This window comes from Trichosurus vulpecula, chromosome 7, assembly GCF_011100635.1.
Source record: "Trichosurus vulpecula isolate mTriVul1 chromosome 7, mTriVul1.pri, whole genome shotgun sequence".
In the NCBI taxonomy this organism is placed as follows: domain Eukaryota; kingdom Metazoa; phylum Chordata; class Mammalia; order Diprotodontia; family Phalangeridae; genus Trichosurus; species Trichosurus vulpecula.
The window spans coordinates 75,133,119-75,156,515 of record NC_050579.1 but is presented as its reverse complement, the minus strand read 5'-3'; the positions used below and the strand labels follow the sequence as shown (position 1 = coordinate 75,156,515).

Below are 23,397 nucleotides of genomic sequence, written 5' to 3'. Positions count from 1 at the left end.
CATATCAACAACAAAACTAGCAGAAACCATATGATCATCTCAATAGACGCAGAAAAAGCCTTTGACAAAGTACAACACCCATTCCTATTAAAAAACTCTAGAAAGCATAGGAATAAGTGGAACCTTCCTCAAAATTATAAATAGCATCTACCTAAAACCATCGACAAGCATTATTTGTAATGGGGATAAACTAGATGCATTCCCAATAAGATCAGGGGTGAAACAAAGATGTCCATTATCACCCCTATTATTCAATTTAGTACTAGAAACATTAGCTGTAGCAATAAGAGAAGAAAAAGAAATTGAAGGAATTAGAATAGGAAAAGAAGAAACTAAATTATCACTTTTTGCAGATGATATGATGATTTATCTAGAGAATCCTAGAGAATCAAGTAAAAAACTACTTGAAATAATAAACAACTTTAGCAAAGTTGCAGGATATAAAATAAACCCACATAAATCCTCAGCATTCCTATACATTACTGACAAAGCCCAACAGCAAGAGATAGAAAGAGAAATTCCATTCAAAGTTACTGAAGGCACTATAAAATATTTGGGAGTCTATTTGCCAAGACAAACCCAGGGCCTATATGAACATAACTATGAAACACTTTTCACGCGAATAAAATCAGATCTAAATAAATGGAGAAATATCAGTTGCTCATGGTTAGGCCGAGCTAATATAATAAAAATGACAATTTTACCTAAATTAATCTATCTATTCAGTGCCATACCATTTGAACTACCAAAAAATTTTTTTACTGAGCTGGACAAAATAATAACAAAATTCATTTGGAAAAACAAGAGGTCTAGAGTATCTAGGATATTAATGAAAAGACATGCTAGAGATGGTGGTTTAGCCACACCAGATATTAAACTGTACTACACAGCAGCAGTCATCAAAACTGCCTGGTACTGGTTAAGAAACAGGGGTGTGGATCAGTGGAATAGGATAGGTACACAAGTAGGTGAAATCAACAAGTTTAGCAATCTACTCTTTGATAAACCCAAAGAGGCCAGCTTCTGGGCTAATAATTCACTATTTCACAAAAAATGTTGGGAAAATTGGAAAATGGTAGGGCAAAAACTGGGCATAGACCAATATCTTACACCATATACCAAAATAAAGTCAAATTGGGTTCATGATTTAGGAGTAAAAGTTGATACTCTAAGTAATTTGGGAAAGCAAGGAATAGTTTACTTATCAGATTTGTGGAAAAGTAAAGAAATCATGACCCAACAAGAGATAGAGAGCATTACAAAATGCAAAATGGATAATTTTGATTATGTCAAATTGAAATGTTTTTGTACAAAAAAGCCAATGCAACAAGAATTAGGAGGGAAGCAGAAAATTGGGAGAAAATCTTTGCAACTAGTATCTCTGATAAAGGCCTCATCTCTAAAATATACAGGGAGCTGAGCCAAATATATAGGAATACAAGCCATTCCCCAATTGAGAAATGGTCAAAGGATATGAACAGGCAGTTTTCAGAGGAAGAAATTAAAGCTATCTACAGGCATATGGAAAAATGCTCTGGATCACTACTGATTAGAGAAATGCAAATCAAAACAACTCTTAGATACCACATCTCTCCTGTCAGATTGGCTAAAATAACAAAATAGGAAAATGATAAATGCTGGAAAGGATGTGGGGAAATTGGAACATTGTTGCATTGCTGGTGGAGTTGTGAGCTGATCCAGCCATTTTGGAAAGCAGTTTGGAACTATGCCCAAAGGGCTATAGAAATGTTCATACCCTTTGACCCAGCAATACCACCTCTAGGGTTGTATCCCAAAGAAATCACACAAGCGGGAAAAGGACCCATATGTACAAAAATATTTATAGCAGCTCTCTTTGTGGTAGCCAAGAATTGGAAATCAAAGGGATGCCCATCAATTGGGGAATGGCTGAACAAGCTGTGGTATATGAAGGTGATGGAATACTATTGCGCCATAAGAAATGGGGATGATGCAGACTTCATAACAACCTGGAAAAACCTACACGACATAATGCTGAGTGAGCGGAGCAGAGCCAGGAGAACATTGTGCACAGCCACAGATATATGGATTCCGTGAGGACCAACCCTGACATACTGCGCTTTTCTCAGCAACCTAAGGGGCAAGGACAACTCCAGGGGACTCACGATGGAGAATGCTATCTTCATCGAGACAAAGAACTGCGAAGTTTGAATACAGACTGAGGCACACTACATTCTCGCCTTTTTTTGCTTCTCTTTTGTTTTTGTTTTTGGGTTTGGTTTTTTTTTTTGGTTCTGTTTCTTCTTTCTCATGATTCATTCCATTGGTCAAAATTCTTCTCCACGACTTGACTAGTGCATAAATTAATTCAATGCGAAGTTATACATGACAGTTACATGAGACTCCATGCCGTCTTGGGGAGGGAGGGGGGAGGGAGGGGAGGAAAACTGGAACTCAAAACTATGTAGAACCGTGTGTGGTAAACTAAAAATAAATAAAGAAATTTATAAAAAAAAATTTATAATACTTTCATTTTGCTGCTTGATGAGAAATCTGTAAAAAGTTTTGCTATGTGAATGATTTCTCCATCCCTGTACAGAAGGGCTGTTGAAATGAACTCTTTTTTTTCCTATGGTAAGGAAGTTAATCCAACTTGAAATGTTTTCTGTTAGGCCCAGACATTTTGAAACATCATTTCTTTCAGGAAATGTCTTGGATAATTCTGACCAGAATCAATCAATGATAAAGCATTTATTAAATACATACTAAATGCTTGGAATACAATGAAAAGGGAAATATAGTCCCTGACTTCAAGGAACTTGTGTGTGTGTGAATAGATACACATATGTACATTGGTATATATGTACACACATGGGTATATTATACATGTGCATGTATATATATATATATATATATACATGGATATGGATATGGATATATTCAACTGTTTGTAGTTGTGTCCAACTCTCTATGACCCCATTTGGGGTTTTCTTGGTAAAGATGCTGGAGGGGTTTGTCATTTCCTTCTCCACCTCATTTTACAGAAGAGGAAACTGAGGTAAAAAGGGTTAAGTGACTCATCCAAGGTCATACAGCTGGTGACTGAAGCCAGATTTATCTCTATCTACTGTACCACCTAGCTGTCCCACTCATCCCTCATCCACCAAATTGTTCCTCCAGAAAAAGATAAGGATTGATAGGTCACCATCAGCCCAACTCTAGTCCCAAAGTCATTCCACCTGACAACCGCAACATTTCTATGAGGCTCTCTCTGCATATGAAAATTATTTTCCACTTTTAAGAGGTTTTGCTTGATGACTAGAAATTACCCAGAAACCTTCCCAGATTAACCTTCTATTGCTTTCTACAAAAATAACCTATAGTGGGAAAAAAGATTTGGCCTCATTGAGTTTTAGGACTTAAGAACAATAACAGGGGTTCTTTTTGGGGTTTTGTTAATGATTAGAAAACGTCCTTATGCTATTTAACAAACGAGGAGAAAAGCATTACTAATAATAGTATCGGGGGAGCTGGGTGGTACAGTGGAAAGAGTGCCGGGCCTAGAGTCAGAATGATTCATCTTCTTGAGTTCAAATCTGGTCTCAGACACTTACTAGCTGTGTGACCCTGGGCAAGTCACTTACCCCTGTGTGCCTCAGATTCTTCATCTGTAAAATGAGCTACAAAAGGAAATGACAAACCACTCCAGTATCTTTGCCAAGAACACCCCAAGTGGGGTCCTAAAGAGCCAGGCATGATTGAACATACTAAACAGCAACAGTATCACTGGCGAAAATAGAGAATTCTATAGACAGAAATAGAGATTCTTGGAGAAAAACATTTACAATATCACCATTTAGATGAATTTTGAATGTGGAAAATCAGAAATAATTAAATGATTATTATCCTTATACTTCAACTAAATGTATTTTATAAACATTTTTTGAACTCATGGAATTTGTAACGGTTTTAGGACAATCACAATTGTGATTCCTACATTCCTAAGAGTGAGGCTTGGCCTTCTGTGGGCCTTAAGTGTCCATTTTTAAACATGTCCATTTTTTACCACTGACTGACCTATCCATATACCAACAAGTCCCTATGTACCCAATGACTAGCTTTGTCAGCTACATTTCGAGTTAGGAATACAAGGTTAGCAAACTGGCAGTTTAGCGACCTTCTTTTAAATTCAAGTATTCAGGTAGCAAACTTTATTAATCATGCTTTCCTTGTGGTTGATAAATCCAGACCATCTGCTGATTTAAGATCTCCCTACTACAAAGTCCCTGTAAATCTGCCTAGTCATGGCAAACAGATATAAGGCTAGAGGATCTAGGAAAACTGGGCTCTTGATCTGCATAAGCCCAAAGTCCTCATCATCATTGTGTGCCTGTGGATCTGCAGGACCAGGGAGCCACACACATGTTTACAATCCCTTGTGTCATAAACTGCTTGCCTCATGTACCTTGGAGTGTTTATGTTCCTTTTCAGTATCTCCTCATCCACAATTCCTTCACACTAAGTAAGATTAAAATCTAGATTCTTCATGATGAAAACGAATAGAATTTTTATATGAAATAATTCTTGAGCAGTACTTACAGAGCAGTCTTTATCAGCATTTCTTTTCCAGTGTTTCTTGTCTAATTTCTTACTTGATGTGGAATGCACGGTGGCATAATTTTGCATCCGAGGATTTAATCCCAGGATATTCTGTATAAAAAGAAAAGAAAGCTCAATATTTCATATTTAAAAGTAACAGAATTTTAAGCAAATCAATATATTTCCTTGTCTTCAAAAATGAAAATAACATGTAGATAAGAGTTAAATTTGAATACGTACATAGCAATTACACTGACCTTGATAAGTAACAAAAAAATTAAGTTAAACTGCACTACGTGGATGCGATATTTTCCAAACTTTGAATTTTAACACCAATATTTTCATGCTGCTACATGGCTGTGATAATGTCCAAATATCCAAAGAATCAAAATTGCAGGTCACCCAAAGGTAATAGAAAACTACATGGCGGATATACAGTTTTCACCATGTAACAAAAAATTGCAGAAAAGAATGAGTGTAAGAGATACCCTGGAAGAATGGGTAGTATGATGAGAAAAGAAGATGAGCCAGTTGGAGTGGAAGCAAAAAAGCAATAACATTAGAACATAAGTATACTTCAAGTAGAGAATTTTTCGTTCCTTATACTTGTATCTTGAAAACCTAGCAAAGTACTTGGAAAATAATAGGCACTTAATAAATATTTTTTGACTGATAACAGATGGACTGTCTGTATTATCCATTGTTACCTACTTAATGTCAAGAAACCTAAATGAAAACCCCAAATTAGACCCTCTATGGGAGTCCATGGAAAATATGGGCAAGACTCACGAGTCACCAAGGTTGAGATTGGCATTTAGCCATCAAAGTCTTGAAATGTTCAAAACAAGTGGGAGTAATACACTCAAAAAAAAATCATAGTATCATAGATCTAGCCCTGGTAGGGTTATTCAGTTCAATTTTATAGATGAGAACACAAATCTATCAATATTGAGTGACATAAACAAGTTCACAAATGTACTAACTGAGAGAGCCAAGATTTACTATCAGGCTTCCTGACTTAAAACATAGTAGTCCTGCTACTGTTCCACTCTGCTTAGTGGCAAGGAATATGAAGTTCAAGGTATAGACAACTCATTCAATAAGTTTGGCAGGGAAAAACAAAGGAGATGGTAGGCTTTTTTTTAGACTTTTTCGTACACTTCCCCCAACACCCCCACCCACCCACCCAAGGATAGGGTAGATCAGAGCTAGGGAACCTTTGGCCTCAAAGCCATATGCAGCCCTTTAGCTCCTCAAGCATAGCCCTTTGAGTGAATCCAAACTTCAGAAAACAAACTCCCTTAATAAAAGGATTTGTTCTATAAAACCTGGACTCAGTCAAAAGGCTGCACTCAAGGACTAGAAGGTCACACGTGGCCTCAAAGCAGCAGGTTCCTCACTCCTGGGTAGTCAGTATACATTTGAAAGCAAAAAGAAAAATCAATGTAGAGAGAAAAATCAGACCATATAATATGCTATAGGAAGAGAATATTTGAATGGGTAAGCCCTAGGTGAGGGTGAAAAACATTGAGAATATGGAGATACCAATTAGTTTTATAAAGGAAGAGTGACACCTTTTAGAAGGAAGAAAAGAAGAAAGCACAAAGATAGAGAGACATTCTGAAATAGAGACTGGAGAAGATAAGGGACTCAAGAGAACATAGTCTCACTCTTGGCAAATTAGCAAGAGGTAGCCAACTATTAGCAGGAAGAATATATTTACAAAGCTAGGGGCTGTCAATCAAGAAAATGCAGTCCCTCAAGAAATGTGGTGGTATTGAACACAATAGTTAACATGTTATCTTATCAGGACAGAGGCAGCTACATGACACAGTGGATAGAATAAGCTGGGCCTGGAGTCAGGCCCTGAGTTTAAATCCAGCCTCAGATACTTACTAGCTATGTGAACCCCTGGGCACATTGCTTAACCCTGTTTGCCTCAGTTTCCTTATCTGTAGAATGAGCAGGAGAAGAAAATGGCAAACCACTCTAGTATCTTTGCCCCCTAAAAACCCCCAAACCAACAGCTGGACACAACTAAATGACTAAACACCAACAACCACAACATTTGTGTGACCCAGGGCGATTCACTTAACCTCTGTCTCCCTCAGTTGTCTCAACTTTAAAATGGGGATCATTATAACAGCTACCTCACAGTGTTGAGACAATATTTGTAAAGTGCTTAAGATGGTGCTTGGCAGGGTAGCTGTTTATTAAATGATTGTTCCCTTCTTCTCCTCTACGTTGGACTGTGATCTGCTTCATTCTGGATACTGTAAGTCCCAGTACTATCTAAGACCACTTTTTTTTATCTGCCCTGACACACCATTCACTCCTATTCAACTTGCAATCTAACAAAATGTATTAGTAAGGCAATATTCGTGATATTGATCAGGTGACCATGAATATGCCTGTATAGTTCGGTATCTGAGAATATAAGAGACTCTCTGTGTAGAAGGCAGAAGAAGTAAAATATTTATTCAGAAATCAGAGGATCAAATCCCAAAACCAATAATTCCAATTTGACATAACAGCAATTGCATCCCAAAATCAGTAAGTCTACTTCACTATAACAGCAAGGAAATTAAAACACAATATCACAGCAGGGAGCCAAGCTATCCGGTAACTTTACCCTCTGCTGGGGCCTTCCCATAAACACTAACTCACAAACCTTAGCTGTCTGCTTGCCTGTGCCCTCTCTTCCTGAACAGTTTGTGTTCTTGTTTTCTCTCTCTCTCTCTCTCTCTCTCTCTCTCTCTCTCTCTCTCCACCCCCCACCTCTGCAGTCCTCTCTCTCAGCCCTTCCAGCTCTCTCTCTTCTTGTCTCTGAGCTTAATGGCTACCCTTAGGATATATATATACCCTTCTTAGGGCCCAAGGGCTTCACACCTAATAGGCAAAAGGGTGTGGGCCTTCCTACAAATGAGCCTCCCCTAATCAAGCTTCCCTTAACTAGCTCTACCTGAGGCCTATTAAATGGGCATGGAAGATCTTTAATCACATTTACACCACAGGAAACTCACAGAGTTTTTTCATATGAACAAATCTCTATCAAAGAATGGTCCTGTCATGCCTTGTACTTGTGAGGTGATTTTAAAACTCAAATTTAGCTGTGATATTGAGCACTCCTGCTATCTCTGTACTATAGTCATTGTAGAAGTGGAAGGATAACACATAGGACTGAGGACCCTTTTCAAATGTTTATTACCACACCTGAGTCTACATCCTGCCAAAAAAAATACCCCCCCAAAAAAGGGACAAATACCCACCATCAGGTGGCTGAACTTTTGGTGACAAGCCTCTCCACAGTTAGGTGCATTCTCTCTTACCAGATCCACATTTCCAATCTTGCCAACTTGTTAGAATCTTTCTGAACCTGTTTTTTTTTTGTTATTTTTTTTTTGTTTTGCTTTGTTTGCTTTGATTTGTTTTGTTTTAGCCTTCGAAAGCAGAGATTCACCTCTATACCAAACTGAGAAATCACACTAGGACTTTTGTGACAGTTTCTTGTGACTCTAAGAATTCTTTTCTTCACTAAATCTAAGACATACCTAAATTGGCCACTATATCAACTAAGAAATAATCAATGCTTTTATCGCAGTAATGATTAATATCATGCTTTCTTAAGATAATGCTTTCTTAAGATAACAATGATGAATCTGAATGGATCAGTGTTCATACATCTAAATCATCCATTCAAAAAGGCCGATAACCAGATTGGTTCTGAGGTCATAGCTTGGTTGTTTTGATTGTATAGACACAGACTGTGTGGTGCTGCAGTCAACTCTTTATAATACAAGGCAGTTAATTCAACCTGTTGATGATTTAGAATACTGTTTCTACTATACAACATAAAACCAGGAACTTAATTCCACATTTCCTTCTGTGCTTATTAGGAAAGAGGGCGGCCGTAGCTATTGTGGTGCAGACTAACAGTCATGATGAACAAGGCGTCACAGTAGAGAAGAAAGAGCTAAGGATCTAGACACATGAAGCTCTGGGTTTAATTTGGAGCTTGTCACTTACAAGCTGTGTGGCTTTGGTCAAGTCACAAGCTCCCAGCTTCAATCCCTTCAAATCTAAGTATCCTTATAATACAAGAACAATCTACCCCGCAGGATTGTTATCAGAATGAAATGGGAAAATGTGCATAACATAGCTTATAAGTAACAGAGCATGATGTAAAAGAGAACTGTATATAAGCACAAGACCTGAAATATGTCATCATCTAAACAGGGATGTCTTCTGTTCCACTAGCACTGAATTCAGGAAAGATGGTCCATTTTAATTCATTCTATTTTCATTTGATTTTCCAAAGTGATTTAAATTCCATGCAACTGATTAACAGTGAAATTGAATTAACAGTCTGAATCTCCAAGGGATTTAAAAAAAAAGCCAGAAACACCTCATTTAGAAGTCATTGTTGATTGCAAAATAAGCAAATTTTAATCACAAAAGATGACCCATCAATTTTATCTTTGATGGTGGTGTCAGGAAGACATATTTATTCTCCTTGTTTTCCAACCAAAAAGGATTAGGGATGTACAATATTAACTTTTTCTAAAGCTGTTATATTTACATTATTTTTTTATTACCTACAAATGTTTTACAAGTCCCAAATATCATCTACGCAGTTTTGTGAAATAGTACTTATTTTCACTTTATGACTGTACATTTGCCTGAAAATCATCTGAAGGTACTTTAATGCCTTCTCATACAGATTTTCCAAATCTCATGCAGATTATTCCTATTGAAGAGTGGACTGGTGGGTATGCTATGAAAGCCGGCACAGAGTAATGAGAGACTTGAGTTTTAATATGGATTGGTCTGGAAGGTCCCTGAAGTCTCTTCTGTCTCCTTAATACTGTGTTCTAAGAATCCACAAACACTGCCTCTGATATTAGCTGGCTGTGTGATGGTGGGAAAATCATTACAAAATCTTTTAACTTCAGTTTTTCTAATTTGAAAACTAGAGACAGCTAGATGGTACAGTGGATAGATAGAGCACTGGGTCTGGGGTAGAGAAAACCTGAGTTCAAATTTGGACTTAGATACCTATCAGCTATGTGGCCTTGAGCAAGTCATTTGATTTCTATCTGCCTTAGTTTCCCCATCTTAAAAATGGGAATAATAGCAACAAACTCTCACAGACCTTGAGTATAAAGTGAAATATTTGTAAAGCACCTTGTAAAACTTCAAGTGCTATATAAATGCTAGCAATTATTTATCATTGAAGTGCAGATACTGCTACAAATTTTATCTACCTCATAGAATTCTTGTTAGAATCAAATGAGATGTCTATAGAACTTTGTAGAATTTGAAAATCATTAAAGGGTGTTAGATGGGAAAATGGATAGAATATTGCCCTTGAGGGTCAGGAAGAGACAAGTTCAAATTCTGCTTGAGATATTTACTAGCTGTGTGACTCTGGGTGACAATAATAATGCCTTCCCCTCATGGATGTTGTGAGGACCAAATGGGCATGCAGAACTTTGCAAACTCTCAGGTGCTAGCTAGGATTCAGTTAGGATTGAATTTCCATTTCACTGGAACGAACAGTAGATTAGGAGTCAGCATAGTAGATATTCTGGCTATACCAATAGTAAGTCCAAAAACATTTATTAAGTGCCTACTGTGTACCATGCATGGTGCTAAGGGCTGGGAAGACAAAGAAAATAAAAACCCAATCCTTGCCCTCAAAGAAGTCACAGTTTAATGCAAGAAACAGCTGAAAACAACTATGTACAAATGATATAGATAAGATAAATGGGGGATAAAAGATCAGATTTTAGCTAGAACTTGAGGGAAGTCACACAGAAAAAATGAGGAAGAGGAGTCTAGACATGTGGAACTGCCACTGAAAAGGCCCAGAGTCTAGAGAGAGAGAGCTTCTTCTTAGAGTAACAACAAGAAGGCCAATATCTCTGTATTGCAGAGTGTGTGGTGGGGACTAAGGTATATGAAGACTGGAAAGGTAGAAAGGAAGTATTAGTTATTTGATTTTGGGCAAATCGCTTATTTTCCCCAGGTCATAGTTTTCTGATCTGTCAGAAAAATGCATTCAATTAGATCACAGGAACATAGGTTTAGTTTAGAGGCCACTAAATTCAATCCCTTCATTTAACAGGAAACGGAGACGCAGTGAAGTTAAGTGATTTGCCTCAATGGTATCTAGAATCTCTTCAAGCTCACATTTTATGATTCTGTAACTGACAAAAAAATTTGAATATCATAGGTCCCTGTACCTATACTTCAGAGAATCCACTGAATGTTGACTGTTCCTTTCCTGTCCAGGAAAAACAAATCAAAACAAAATAAAGCAAAAACACATTCTTTCAATCAAACAGTCACCTCCATCTTTTTTTTAGTAGTCTTTAGTATGGATGCCTGCTACAAAGCTTTCTGAAAGAATAAACAGATCAGACTGGTTCATTACCATTTAAATGTTTATTATATCATATTTATTGAACTGAAAATATATATTTAGAACTTTGTGGGGCATTATAATCATTCTCCCTGTCCCCCTTCAATAATGTGGCTCTTTCTCTTTCTTGGTTCCTATGTTGTCATACAGAAGACCCTATCTTGACATTTCACTGAACTGACTAAAAAGTATAGGGAATTACAAAATTCTCTCATTCTTATTTCTGCAAACAAATTTTAAACCACAGATTTGATTTGGTAGAGCCATCTTGAAGCCTCTACTATAACGAGGTGTCCCCCATGCATATGTAAAATCATAGAAGGCTCCTTGACATATGCAACCACATATAACTTTGTCCAACAATTCCCTGTGTGTTAGTATCAAGAGAAGCATAAAATAGGAAAATGGATGCTCACAAAAGGAGTTTGGCACTGTCATGAAAAGAGTCCAGTTCAAAATCCAAATGGATAAGGGCATACCTTACATATTGTGAGGTTTCACAGATGTTCCTACTTGTAAATATCATTATTCTCTTAATAGCATATCCCAGAATATCATGAAGAGCTTCCTGAATAAGATCCATAATGGAAAAGACTTCAGCTCGGCTATCCACACTGGGACAAAAAAAGCAATTGGATTAAAAAGGTCTACTGTTCAGAGTGCTTGGGCTGGGCAACCTGCACCCTTGAGGCCACATGTGCCTTCTTGGTCCTTGGGTACAGCCTTTTGACTGAGTTCAAGTTTTACAGAACACACCCTTATATTAAGGGGATTTGTTCTGTGAAGTTTGGATTCAGTCAAAGGGCTGCACTTGAGGACCTAGAGTGCCACATGTGGCCTTGAGGCTACAGGTTCCCCACCTCTGGTTCAGACTATGGCACATAGTTACTGAATGGGGAGTCCATCAACCTGGTCTATCAGGTTTTATATCTTGGAAAGACAATGAATATGGGTAGTGAATGGGATTCAAAATAAAATAGGGGGCCAGTGGTATAGAATGCATTTGAGAAGGGACACAGTGCTTTTAATAAATACATGCTTCTCCTTGAAAAAGTTATTTTTCTTTTTTTAAACAATAATATACTTCTGTTGGAGCAGCACATGGATATATAGTGGGGTCATCCTGAAGCCATGAAGATCTGGGCTCAATTTCTACCTCTGTCATATATTGGCTGTGTGATACTGGGCAAGTCACTTCTTGGTGCTCTATATAACTCTAAGGTTCTAAAAGTTTCAGAGAAAGTGCAGACCTACAATGTATAGGCATTTGACTCTGCGTACTAATAAAGAACAGATCTAGTCCCTATCCCTGTCTTTATATTAGTGTGATGTGGCTACAGCTTTGAATATCAAGTCTCTAAAGGATTAGAAACAGCTCACTCAAATGACAATAGGGAGATGCATGGTGGGCATGGATATATTACTATCAGATAACTTCAGAGAAGACAAAGAAGAAAAAGCAGTAGAGACCTTATTAGAAAAAAAAATCCTAGCAAAGGAAGTGGGCTCTTAATGTCATGTGAATGAGGGACAACAGACAGACAGCCTTTGTGCTCCAATGGAACTTTTAAAATGTTGGAAATTCTGGAGGAAGGCTGCCTGAGGGCCCCTTGTATAAGATATATGGAAGGACATGGAAGAATTATACTGGATGAGCAAGTATAGATGGGTTGTGATCTATTTCACTGTAGGGAATAAATTTATGTTTATCAAGTATCAAAAGATGTTGTTTCTTACTCTGATGTCTCATATGTGAAAGTCACCATAGGTTCCTCAAAAACTATGCCAATAAATTAAAATCCCTGGCAGAGGCTACCAAGCTGAAAACTTCCATATAGAGTAAGTAAGAAATTAGGTATCAAACATCTAAAGACCAACCTAGAGCATCACTAGCAGGTTAGCCACAGGTGATGGTGTTTTGTTTTGTTTTGGTTTTTCCTGCTGCAAATACTGAAATTTAAAAAAAAACATTGTCTTCTCTCCTATTGGGACCACTTTCTCATCTTGATCTTTCAATGACTATGAAAAAACAGAAAAAATTAGGCAGAGCTTGCTATGAATTACATAGTTTTAGATCATCAATTAATGGTAATTTAACTATTGGTACTGTCAATGTGTTCTTTCTGTCCAATAACTGATGCTAGTGGAGGAACTGACATGTATCCATATTTGCACTTTGTGGTAAATCATACTAGAACATGTAAAAAAGCCACAGTCAAACAAAAAGGATGGTGCACAGGTTCTGCTTAAAGAGATGATTAAAAAAACATAGAGTTATGTGATCACTTTTCCAGGGAAAACAAAAAATATTTTGAGGGACACTTGGTCATCTTACCTTGAAGTACCCATGATGAACTTAAACAAAAAAGATCACTACAAAATTAATTGCTGCTTCCATGCCAACTCTATTATAGAAGATGAAAGGTAAAAAAGCTCCATTTAAGACTTGGCAAGGTCTTTAAAATTCATTTGACCTGTACTTTCATGATCAACAACTTCAATGTAAAAATTGTCATGAGGAGGAAGACAAAAAAATTGTTAGAAAATATGGCTTGGTATAACAAACACCAATAGCTACAACCCACATAAAATTTCTAAAAATAATTAAATGGCTTGAGAATGAAGCAATATAAATGGTAAACAGTTCCAGACTATTTAGAAGATTGAAACTTCATGTATTTGAATGCTTTCTTCAAGAAAAGAGTCCAAAGATAGTAAGCATATATGATGAATACTTAATGACAGAATAATAACATTGACCATTTCCTAACAAACAGGAACCGACTGCATACAGACCTTGGCCTTTTGTCATTTGGGAATCAATTGTTTATATGTAGTCAGATTATCAGCTGGATGGAACAGAGGCCAAAGTAGATGCTAAAATAAAAGAAATTATAGATTGATAGCATCAAGCAAGGAAGTATTCAGCTGAAAATGAGCACCAGGGGCTCCACCCATATTTAGAAAGGCAAGAACAATTATTTAAACCATATTTATACTGCCTTCAGTGCTGATGTACCTAGGTTAGACAAGTTAACAAAATGGTCAGACCATTTGCAAGTTAGCCTGTAGTGTATGAGATAATGAGGAAGAGGACAACAGTCTAGGGTCCTAGGTCTGGCAATTTCCTTCTTGAATTTCCTAATGTTGCTCTGTATGGCCTGGGCTTCTGTACTTCTGGGGAGGGCAACCAATTAGGAACTCATGTGGGTGTCCATCTGTCCTTTGCCCCAACCCCCAGAGTCAAGGGTGGTCTATAGATGGGTCTTGTACTGCTTGGGAAGAAAAAAGAAACAGCCAGGGCAGGGGGATAGGGGAGAGCGTGAAGATTGGAGCAATGATGTTGTATCCTACATATTTTGCCTCACAGTCAAATATACAATCTTTCCAATCTGTGCTCAATTCTCCATCACTGGGGAACAATGTTCATTGGTGGGCATCTTTGTGAGAGACTACAACAAAGGTGGGATACTTCATATTATAACAGCAAACACCTATTTATAACGCCAAACACCTATTTAAATGAGCTGTCAACTATTTTTTAAAAATATATGTAAAATGGATAAAAAACAAAGACATTGACCTTATCATTATTTTCTAGAGAAGTGAAGGGTCCCAGGATTTTTTTCTTTTTCTTTTATTTTAGATTCAAACACCAGAACATAAATACAGAATGGAGAAAAGAAACAAAAACATATCATAAAATTAAATATTGGAACTTGAATACAAAGCAAGAAAGGGGGAAAATATGTCATGTGCATAGCAGAACATAAGAGAGGATTCAAAATATGTAACAATAAATTTTCATTTCAAGAAAGCCTGTATGATAAATAATGCACATTTGCTCCCTTGTAATTTTCTTTTGTTCTCTGCTGTGAATTTTTTTTACTTTGTTCTTTTTTTTCTCTCCTCCCTCCCAGAAGGATACAATTAAGACTTCAAGAAAAGAGTCCAAACGTAGTAAGCAGATACGGTGAATATCAATTAAGTGTGGATGTTTCTCTACAGCTATAGACATATACAGGCACATATACATATATACATACATATATAGGCATATGCTTTCCCAAATTCTACTTCTGATCTTTGTTTTTATGTTTGTGCATATCTCATTTCCTATCCTTCCTGCCTCCTCTACTTTATTTCTACCAGCTACCTTGCCTACCCCCATCTAAGGATTCTTCCCCTATCTTCCCATTCCCATAAATCTAAACACCCTTCTATACCTCCCTTTTACCTATTCCCTCACTCTCCCCTCTAGAGATCCATCTCTTATCCTCCCAATCTCATTGATCTAAACACTGTTCTATACCCCACTTTTACCTATTCCCTCATCCTCCTCAGCCACCTAGCCCTCCTATTACTTGCCTACCCCCTCCAAGGATTCCTCCCCTATCCACCCATTCCCATTGATCTAAATACCCTTCTATACCTCCCTTTTACCTATTCTCTCACCCTCCCCTCTAAAGATCCCACCCTTGTTCTCTCCTCCCTCCCTATGCCTCCACCATTTTATTTCTTCTGAATTTAGAAGACTTTTATATTCTTCTAAATATATATGTATTGTTCCCTCTTAAACCTATTTCCAATGAAAATAGGTTACCAGAACTACCAGCCCTCCTCCCCCATCTAATTCCTCTATACCAATTCTACCTCTTGTACCTCATTTGTACAAAATAATTACTCTTTTAGGTATTCTTAAATGGTTTTACTTTTTAAATTCATATAATATTCAGGTTTACCCCAATCTTTCTTATAAGCTCCCCAATTATTAATAAGAATCTTAGACATAGTTTTAAATTTTACATATATGTAAAAAGTAAATTGTCTGTCCTTATTGAATTCAGTCTTTGGTATGTACCTTATACTTCTCTTGACTCTTGTATGTCAAATCTTCTATTAAGGTTACGGTCCTTTTTTTAACTAAGTCTTGAAAGTCTGACAGTTGGTCAAATGTCCATTTTTTTTTCATTCAGGATTATGCTTAACTTTGCTGGGTATGATATTTTTGGCCAGAGCCCCAGTTCTCTTACTCTTCGATATATGGTGTTCCAAGACCTGAGGTTCTCTAATGTCTTCACTGCTAGGTCTCATGTGATTCTAATTGTGGTACCATCACGTTTAAATTGTTTTAATCTTGCTGCTTTTAACATTTTATCCTTGAGCTGGGGGTTTCAGAATTTGACTATGATATTCCTATGAGTTTTCCTAATAGGATCCCTTTTAAGTAATGATCAATGGATTTTTTCTATTTCTGCTTTCCCTCCTTGTTCTAATGCTACAGGACAATTTTCTTTAATCATTTCTAGTATTAGTGTATCAAGATTATTTTTCTGATCATAGCCTGTCTGTTATGTTTTTATATGTTTTATTTTATGCTTTACTTTTATGTTTTCTCTTCATGATCTATCCTAGGGACCTGTTGTTTTTCTTAAAAGATGCTTCACTTTCTTTTCTATTTTTTCAATATTCATATTTTATTTAATTATTTTTGAGCCCTTATAATTTTACTAGCTTCACCTTGTCAAATTCTAATTTTCAAGGTGTCATTTTCTTCCCTAAGATTCTGGATCTCTTTTTCTAATTGGTTGACTTTCTTTTCATAATTTTCTTGTTTTTCATGGATTATTTTTTTTAAAGTTTTTCCTCCATCTGTCATTTATTTTTTAAGTCTTTTTAAAAATCTTCTATGAATTATTTTGGGGCAGGACACTATTTGACATTACTCTTTGAGGGTTTTTTTACTTTAATATCCTCGTTTGAAGATGAACCCCAGTCTTCTCTATTCCCATAATAGCTTTCTATGGTTGGATTCTTTCTCCTTTGCCTGTGCATTTTTTGTGGTAATAGCTTAATTTCTGTAATCACCTCTAGCCCTGAGGTATGGGAGATGGTGTCTCTTGACCCATATCTTCAGTTCTTCTCTCTACCCTGGGACCAAAGTCAAACCTCCAAGCTCCTCTAAGTGCCCACAGCCAAGGTCTTTCTGTCCCACTGCTTCGGCACTCACTGGGCATGTGCTGGTTCCTTCTCACTCCCACTGCTCTTCACAGCACAGCTGGGTCTGGCATTCCTTGTCAGCAGAGGTTCCCTTGATCTTCCTGCCCAACTACCCTCACTATCCCGGGCATTAATGTTCTTAGGGCTGGGGTAGAGGCAGCCTTTCAAACCAACTGACCCCAGGGCTTGCAGCTTCTTCTTAAAGTAGACCCTTACTTGGAGATGTTTATTCTCCACGGGGACCAAACCTCATCCTGGGATTTTTCTTCTGATCTTCTCAAATTGTCCCAGGAAGACTCCTGATGTGCCCCTATTCTTATTTATTTTTACCTGCACTTTGTTCTCCCTGCAGTGCTCTTTTATCTATTTAGTGGGGGAAAATCTTGAGAGCTTGGAATTTTCTGACCTACTCTGCCATCTTCCCAGAATCCTCTCCAGGATCACAGGATTTAAGACTGGAAGAGATTTTAGAGGTCATCTATTCCAAGCCCCTCATATTACCAAATTAAACTAAGTTCCAAAGACCTACCTGAGGTCACACAGCCAGTAAGAAGGAGAGTCAAGATTTAAAGCCAGATCCTCTGTCTCCAAAGCAATTACTCTATTACACTATTTTGCATTCTTTATCCATTATGAAAGTCATCATGATAATGAGGTCTGCCTTGGATCTCTTGCTCTTTCCTCTTCTTCCAAGTAACACAAAATAGTTTGAATATTTGCCCAAAAGAAAAAGCTCCACATGGTTTTAACTCTTTCCTATAGGCCACCTCAGAATTGAGAGAGACAAGAGACTAGCACATTAATTAGAGCTATTGACAATAGCTGCTAATTCAAGTGTCCTGCCCACATTATAATTAAAAGAATCTATGGCCCATTTCATTGTAGCTTCTTCCCAAAGGATCATGGTTAGCTCCATTCTATCCTTAGGTTTTCATATTTGTCCACAAACACCAAGGAAATGTCTTCTACACCAAAGGAACTTTATTGTTCCCCAGGAATAGACACACATGAAGGTTAACCTGCCCTAAGTCTTGGGCCAGTTACATAGATGCCAAGGTATTACAGAATCTGCACACACAAAACAAACAAAAAAAAATAAAAAGGAATATCCAAATCTTTGAAAATACAGGACTACTGAGGCTATGGTTTTGAATTACTCTGTAGCCTACTGGGCACACACCTATGATCTGGCCAGCTAACCACCAGCTGACTACCAGGTAACTACCATGACATGCCAGTATGAAAAGAACTAGAACAGGGATCAGTCAGAAAGGTATGTGGTACTAATGGATAATGATAGTGAGCTTGAATGAGATTAACATGTAAATATATTAATGACTGAATGTCACAAAAATCAAGTATATTCTTAAAAGGATGGTGCATAGTCATTCAGAAGATTAAATAATTATCATCAGATGGGGTAAATGAATTGCCAGAGATCAAGGGTGGGGAACCTACAGCCTCGAGTCCACATGTGGCCTTCTCAGTCCTCAAGTGTGGCCCTTTGACTGAATCCAAATTTCACAGAACAAATCCCCCTAATAAAAAGATTTGTCCTGTAAAACTTGGACCCAGTCAAAAGGCTGCGCCAACTATATCACTTGAGAAACTCTATAGGTTGCTTAGGGGAAAAAATAGGTCATGGTGACACTTTCACTAATTGCCAGAAAATGGATAAACAAACACACACACACACACACACACACACACACATACACACACATACACATAAGTATATACATAATCATTTAACAGAGAAAGTAATATATCCTATTCTATATGAAATGTGATATATACTGCATATGTATGTATAAGATACTCATATGACATACATAGAACAGAATAAATGTGAGATTGATTACTGATAAACAACAGTGTGCAATTATTAGTCATTCATTTATACAAGTATTTATTGAATTGTACTAGAGGAATAGCACTATCAATTGTTTGTTTCTCTTGATTTGTACTTATCTGCATTTTTAATGTTTTCCACAGTCCCTAGAAAATATATCTTAGAAAAAGTTGATTTTATAATATTTTATTTTTACTATTCTTTCTTATTCACTATGTGCAATAGTAGTTGTAGCTCAGTGGGGTCTGATTATATGGCCCTTAAGTTACTGGATAATTTTATGTTTGCAGATATACATCATTTATTTTAACATCCTTATAAGATCCTAATTATACGGGTATATGTAAAACTTGACACCTATGGAGCACAGCTGTCTGATAGGATTTATATACTTGAATTTTAAGATATTTTTCTTTTTTTATTTCTTAACATTATATAAACATCTAATTTTGTGGCTTCTATGTTACATTCAATCCCTTTTATGCAATATGAAGAACATTAATTCTCCAAATAGAAATAAAAATCTTCCCCTGAAATGCTTGTATAATTCATATTTATGTGCAAACTAAGAATCTTTTTAAAATATGAAGGTAATAAAGTATATTCTCTCAAGTCAAAAAGTAGTGCACAAATCCTTGTCATCTAATAATGTTGTTGCAGTCATTGCTTCCTTCTCCACATACAAGCAGCTTTTGATTAAAAAAAAGATTATGAATCTAAATACTAATGATTCATATAACTAGAGCACTGCTATAAAAAGTTACTTTAAAATGCACTTTCAGAGTTCAATATAGGATTTTGGCCATGAATATTATAAATATTTAAATTATATTCTAAAAAAGTTACAAATTTCTAGGAATGTATTGCAACAGATGTATTCCATTGGGTATGACACCATGTGGTCCCATATATGGAACAAATGGTGGGATAAACCAACAAAGGGAGCATACCCATATGTTTATTCCTGTTGGAATTCAGCAACAGAAACAGAGTTCCAAATTCAGCACTTGTGGAATTCCAAACAAAGTATATAACGTGCTCTAAAATTAATATATAAGTATAGTCTACAATTACAAGGAAGGAATAAATTAAGAAATGGACAGAAGAGTTGTGATTTTGTGGTTGTCATCTATTGTAAGATCAGAGATCTCAGAAATTTGTTTATCCTATAGCCATGAATCCATAGAAAAAGAAGCATAAATAATTTTAACATCCTTTCCTATACCTCACTATTCCAAGAGGCTGGGAATCAGTCCTCTTAAGAAAGGCTAAAACATAATTAAATAGCAACAAATTGCAATCTGAACAATATTTTATAAATGGAGTAGAAATCATCATAGAATCATATATGGAGAACCGAAAAAGATTTTTGAGGTTACTGAGACTCAAATTCTCGAATTCAAGATAAAGTTCCTGAATTAGATGCATTTCAATTCACTTCACTTCTAAAACTTGAAATACAATCACCAATCTAATCTACACTTAGAACAGACACTGGACTGAAAGTGAAGGAGTAATGCTTAGAAACTTCTAAAAATAAAATAAAATTGTATATGTAATAAGCTACATATAAAATGTAACACATTATATCATGAACATGTTTATATGTGTATATATATATAATGTATCACATCAATTTTATACTGTTATATAAAATATAAGGCTAAATAGAAAATCAAACTGTTATTGAATGACCATTTCCAGCTCCTGATGGTCCTCCAGGGACACTATCTCTACTTTTTCCATTCCTGCATCTCAGTGCCTTTGCCTGCTCCTTCCTGCTATGTAGGGTCACACAGAACACAACATCACTACCCATATTGAAGCAGAACTTCAAGAAATGTCTTGGAATAATCTAATCAAATGCTTCCTTTAATGGGATTCTCTTCATCCACTGATACTCCGCTTGACCCCACTTCTCAGCAGTTAGCATACTTCAATGCCATCTTATTGCCTGATCCCAGATACCTTGTGAGCACTAATTGTATTCTTTTTGTATGCTACCAAACAGCACTGGAATAAATCATGGAGCCATGCTGACTTGATCATCTACAAATTCATGTTATCTAATTTCACCTTGGTCTTCACTGCAACAAGACATATACTGTATTCTATTCTTCCCAGTCCATTGACTATCTTACTATAGACACAAGTGTTTACAGATCTAATCTTTCCTCAAGCCTCTTGCAGTCTCCTCTTCCCCTAGCCCCTCAATTATGAACCTTGATGTATACTTCACCAAAAAATAAAAAAGAACATTTGCCAATAACTTCTCTTTCTCCCCTCTTCCGCATCTCACATCATTCATATGTCTCCTTCACTCCAGGCTTAACTAAGGTGCCCCCTGCAAAGCACAGCCTCTGTACATGCTGTCCACAAATTGCCCCTGCTTTCATCACTCCTCATCTTCATTTTCTTTTTATATACTGGCTTCTTCTCTGCTACCTACAAATATGGCATGTCTTATCAATATGAAGAACTCATTTGATTCTATCATCCCAGAGAGCTATCCTGCTATATTTCTCTTCCCCATCTGTGGCTAAACTTCTCAAAAAAGCCATCTACACTTATACTTCCTCCTCTTCTCCTCTTCCTCTCCTCTAAACTTTCTATAATCTGATTTCCAACATCCTCATTCAACTGAAACTCCTTTTTCCAAAGTGATCAAGGATCTCTTAAGTGCTAAGTCTAATGACATTTTCTCAATCCTGATTCTTCTTGATCTCTCTGAACACTCTCTCCTACTGGTTGTTTTCTCCTCTAGGTTTTCATGATCCTACTCTGTCTTGCTTTGTTTTTTTTTTCATTCCACAAGTATTTATTAAGCACCTAATTTGTGCCAAGCACTGAACTAGCCATTGGAGATACCAAAACAAAAGTCCCTGTCCTCCAAAAGCTCATACTTTGTTAGGCCATTTAGAATAAATAAAACATTCACACATAACATATACAACATTCATGAAAAGGCATTTTAGCTTCATATCTCAAATCCCTTCATAGACTCAAGTCCTTCTCCTTCCCAGAATCCCTGAGAGGTAGATCAGCATATCAGCATAGACAGAAATTGAGGAAGAGATAGGCTAGACACCCATAGTGAAAGCCACAGGCAAGTGAGATCAAAGTTGGGCCTCCTGCTGACTCCTGGCTTTAGCCACCTGGCCACTTAAACCACTGGAAAAAAAATGTCCTGGATTGTCCCTGGATCCAGTGGGACTGAGCACAGGAAGCTAAAGGTGCCAGCCCCCAACAAATACTGTCACCTCCCTTAAAAACTCCCCTGATACTCGTTCACTCTCCATAATTATTTTATGGTCCTAAAACTGCATGGCATTTTGTGATACAGCTTAAGACACCCATAAAGATGTATGTGCATCCAGTCCATTCACTGCCCTGATAGCAAAGCAACAACTTTTGTGAGCTGCTGCCCAGTTTGAGCACCTAGCAAAGGATGGGCTGAAAGGCTGTTTCTTTGTTTTCCATTAGGACAAAATCAAATCTGCACACCTGTGGCTTCTCAGGGTGTGTGATCAGTCTCAGCTTTATCCAGATGATCCTGAATTTGTACTTGGACCAGAACAGAGGCCCAGTCGAGTACACCATAGAGATGCCCTTCACCCGGTCAACATCCTGAGGAAACCTGGCAAAGAGGCTCACTTGCTGAAACTTCTGAAATATGGCAGGTTCATGACTGATCTTGGACTCTGTTGCATCTCTGGCCTGATCTGTTAACTCAATCGTAATGCAACCTCATCGTTCCAGGTCATGATATCCACGAAGTAGTAATATATGCAGAATGGCTTTTCAGAAGCTGTATCAGAAAACACTTTAATCACAGGAGGGTCCTTTAGCATTGAGTAGTTTTTTCCATTGATCAGCATAGTAACCCAGGACTGGACACAGCATTGATTGGTCATCTCCACAGCTGATGCATCTGCCATTCAGGTAATCTCAGCAGGACTCACAAGGATAGGCAATGATGTCACAGTCATTTTTCAGAGATGATAGGTACAGGAAAACAGACCTCTGGTGGTCACATTTGAAATACTGCAATCCACTAAATATGGTTTGGGGACAACCAGGTTTATCCAGACCTCCGTTTGGGTAGAAATCAATATGTCCTAATGATTCTTTGAAGCCCAGGGGGTCAGTATCAGAATGAATAACATCAACAAACTAGGCATCGTGTGATCTAACTGCTCCTTCTCAGTCTCCTTTACTGGTTCTTGATTCATGCCATCCCTGAGAACCCCAACGTATCTCAAGGGACCCCTTCTACTTATTTTTCTATACTATCTCACTTGATCTCCTCAGTTCTCATGGGTTCAGTTATCTTTATGTGGATGATTCCCAGATCTATATGTTCTCCCTTATTCTTTCTCTTGAGCTACAATCAAAAGTCATTAGTACCTTTTAGACATCTTGACTAGACATTCCATAGGCATCTCAAACTTAGCATGTCCAAAACAGAAATCATCTTTCTCCCCAATAAACTCCCTTTTTCTAAACTTTCCTATTATTGTCAAGGGAGCCATCATGTTCTCAA

General features: G+C 37.2%; 1 protein-coding gene and 1 pseudogene across 1 annotated transcript in view; both read right to left on the bottom strand.

Moving 5' to 3' along the window:
* DPYD (dihydropyrimidine dehydrogenase) overlaps positions 1-23,397 on the bottom strand; it is a 1,113,082-nt gene that overhangs the window by 1,020,893 nt on the left and 68,792 nt on the right. The window contains exon 2 of the mRNA XM_036769110.1: positions 4,579-4,689. Coding sequence (XP_036625005.1) covers positions 4,579-4,689 — 111 coding nt within the window. The remainder of the gene's footprint in view (positions 1-4,578; positions 4,690-23,397) is intronic.
* Positions 22,161-23,030, bottom strand: LOC118856401 (annotated as a pseudogene).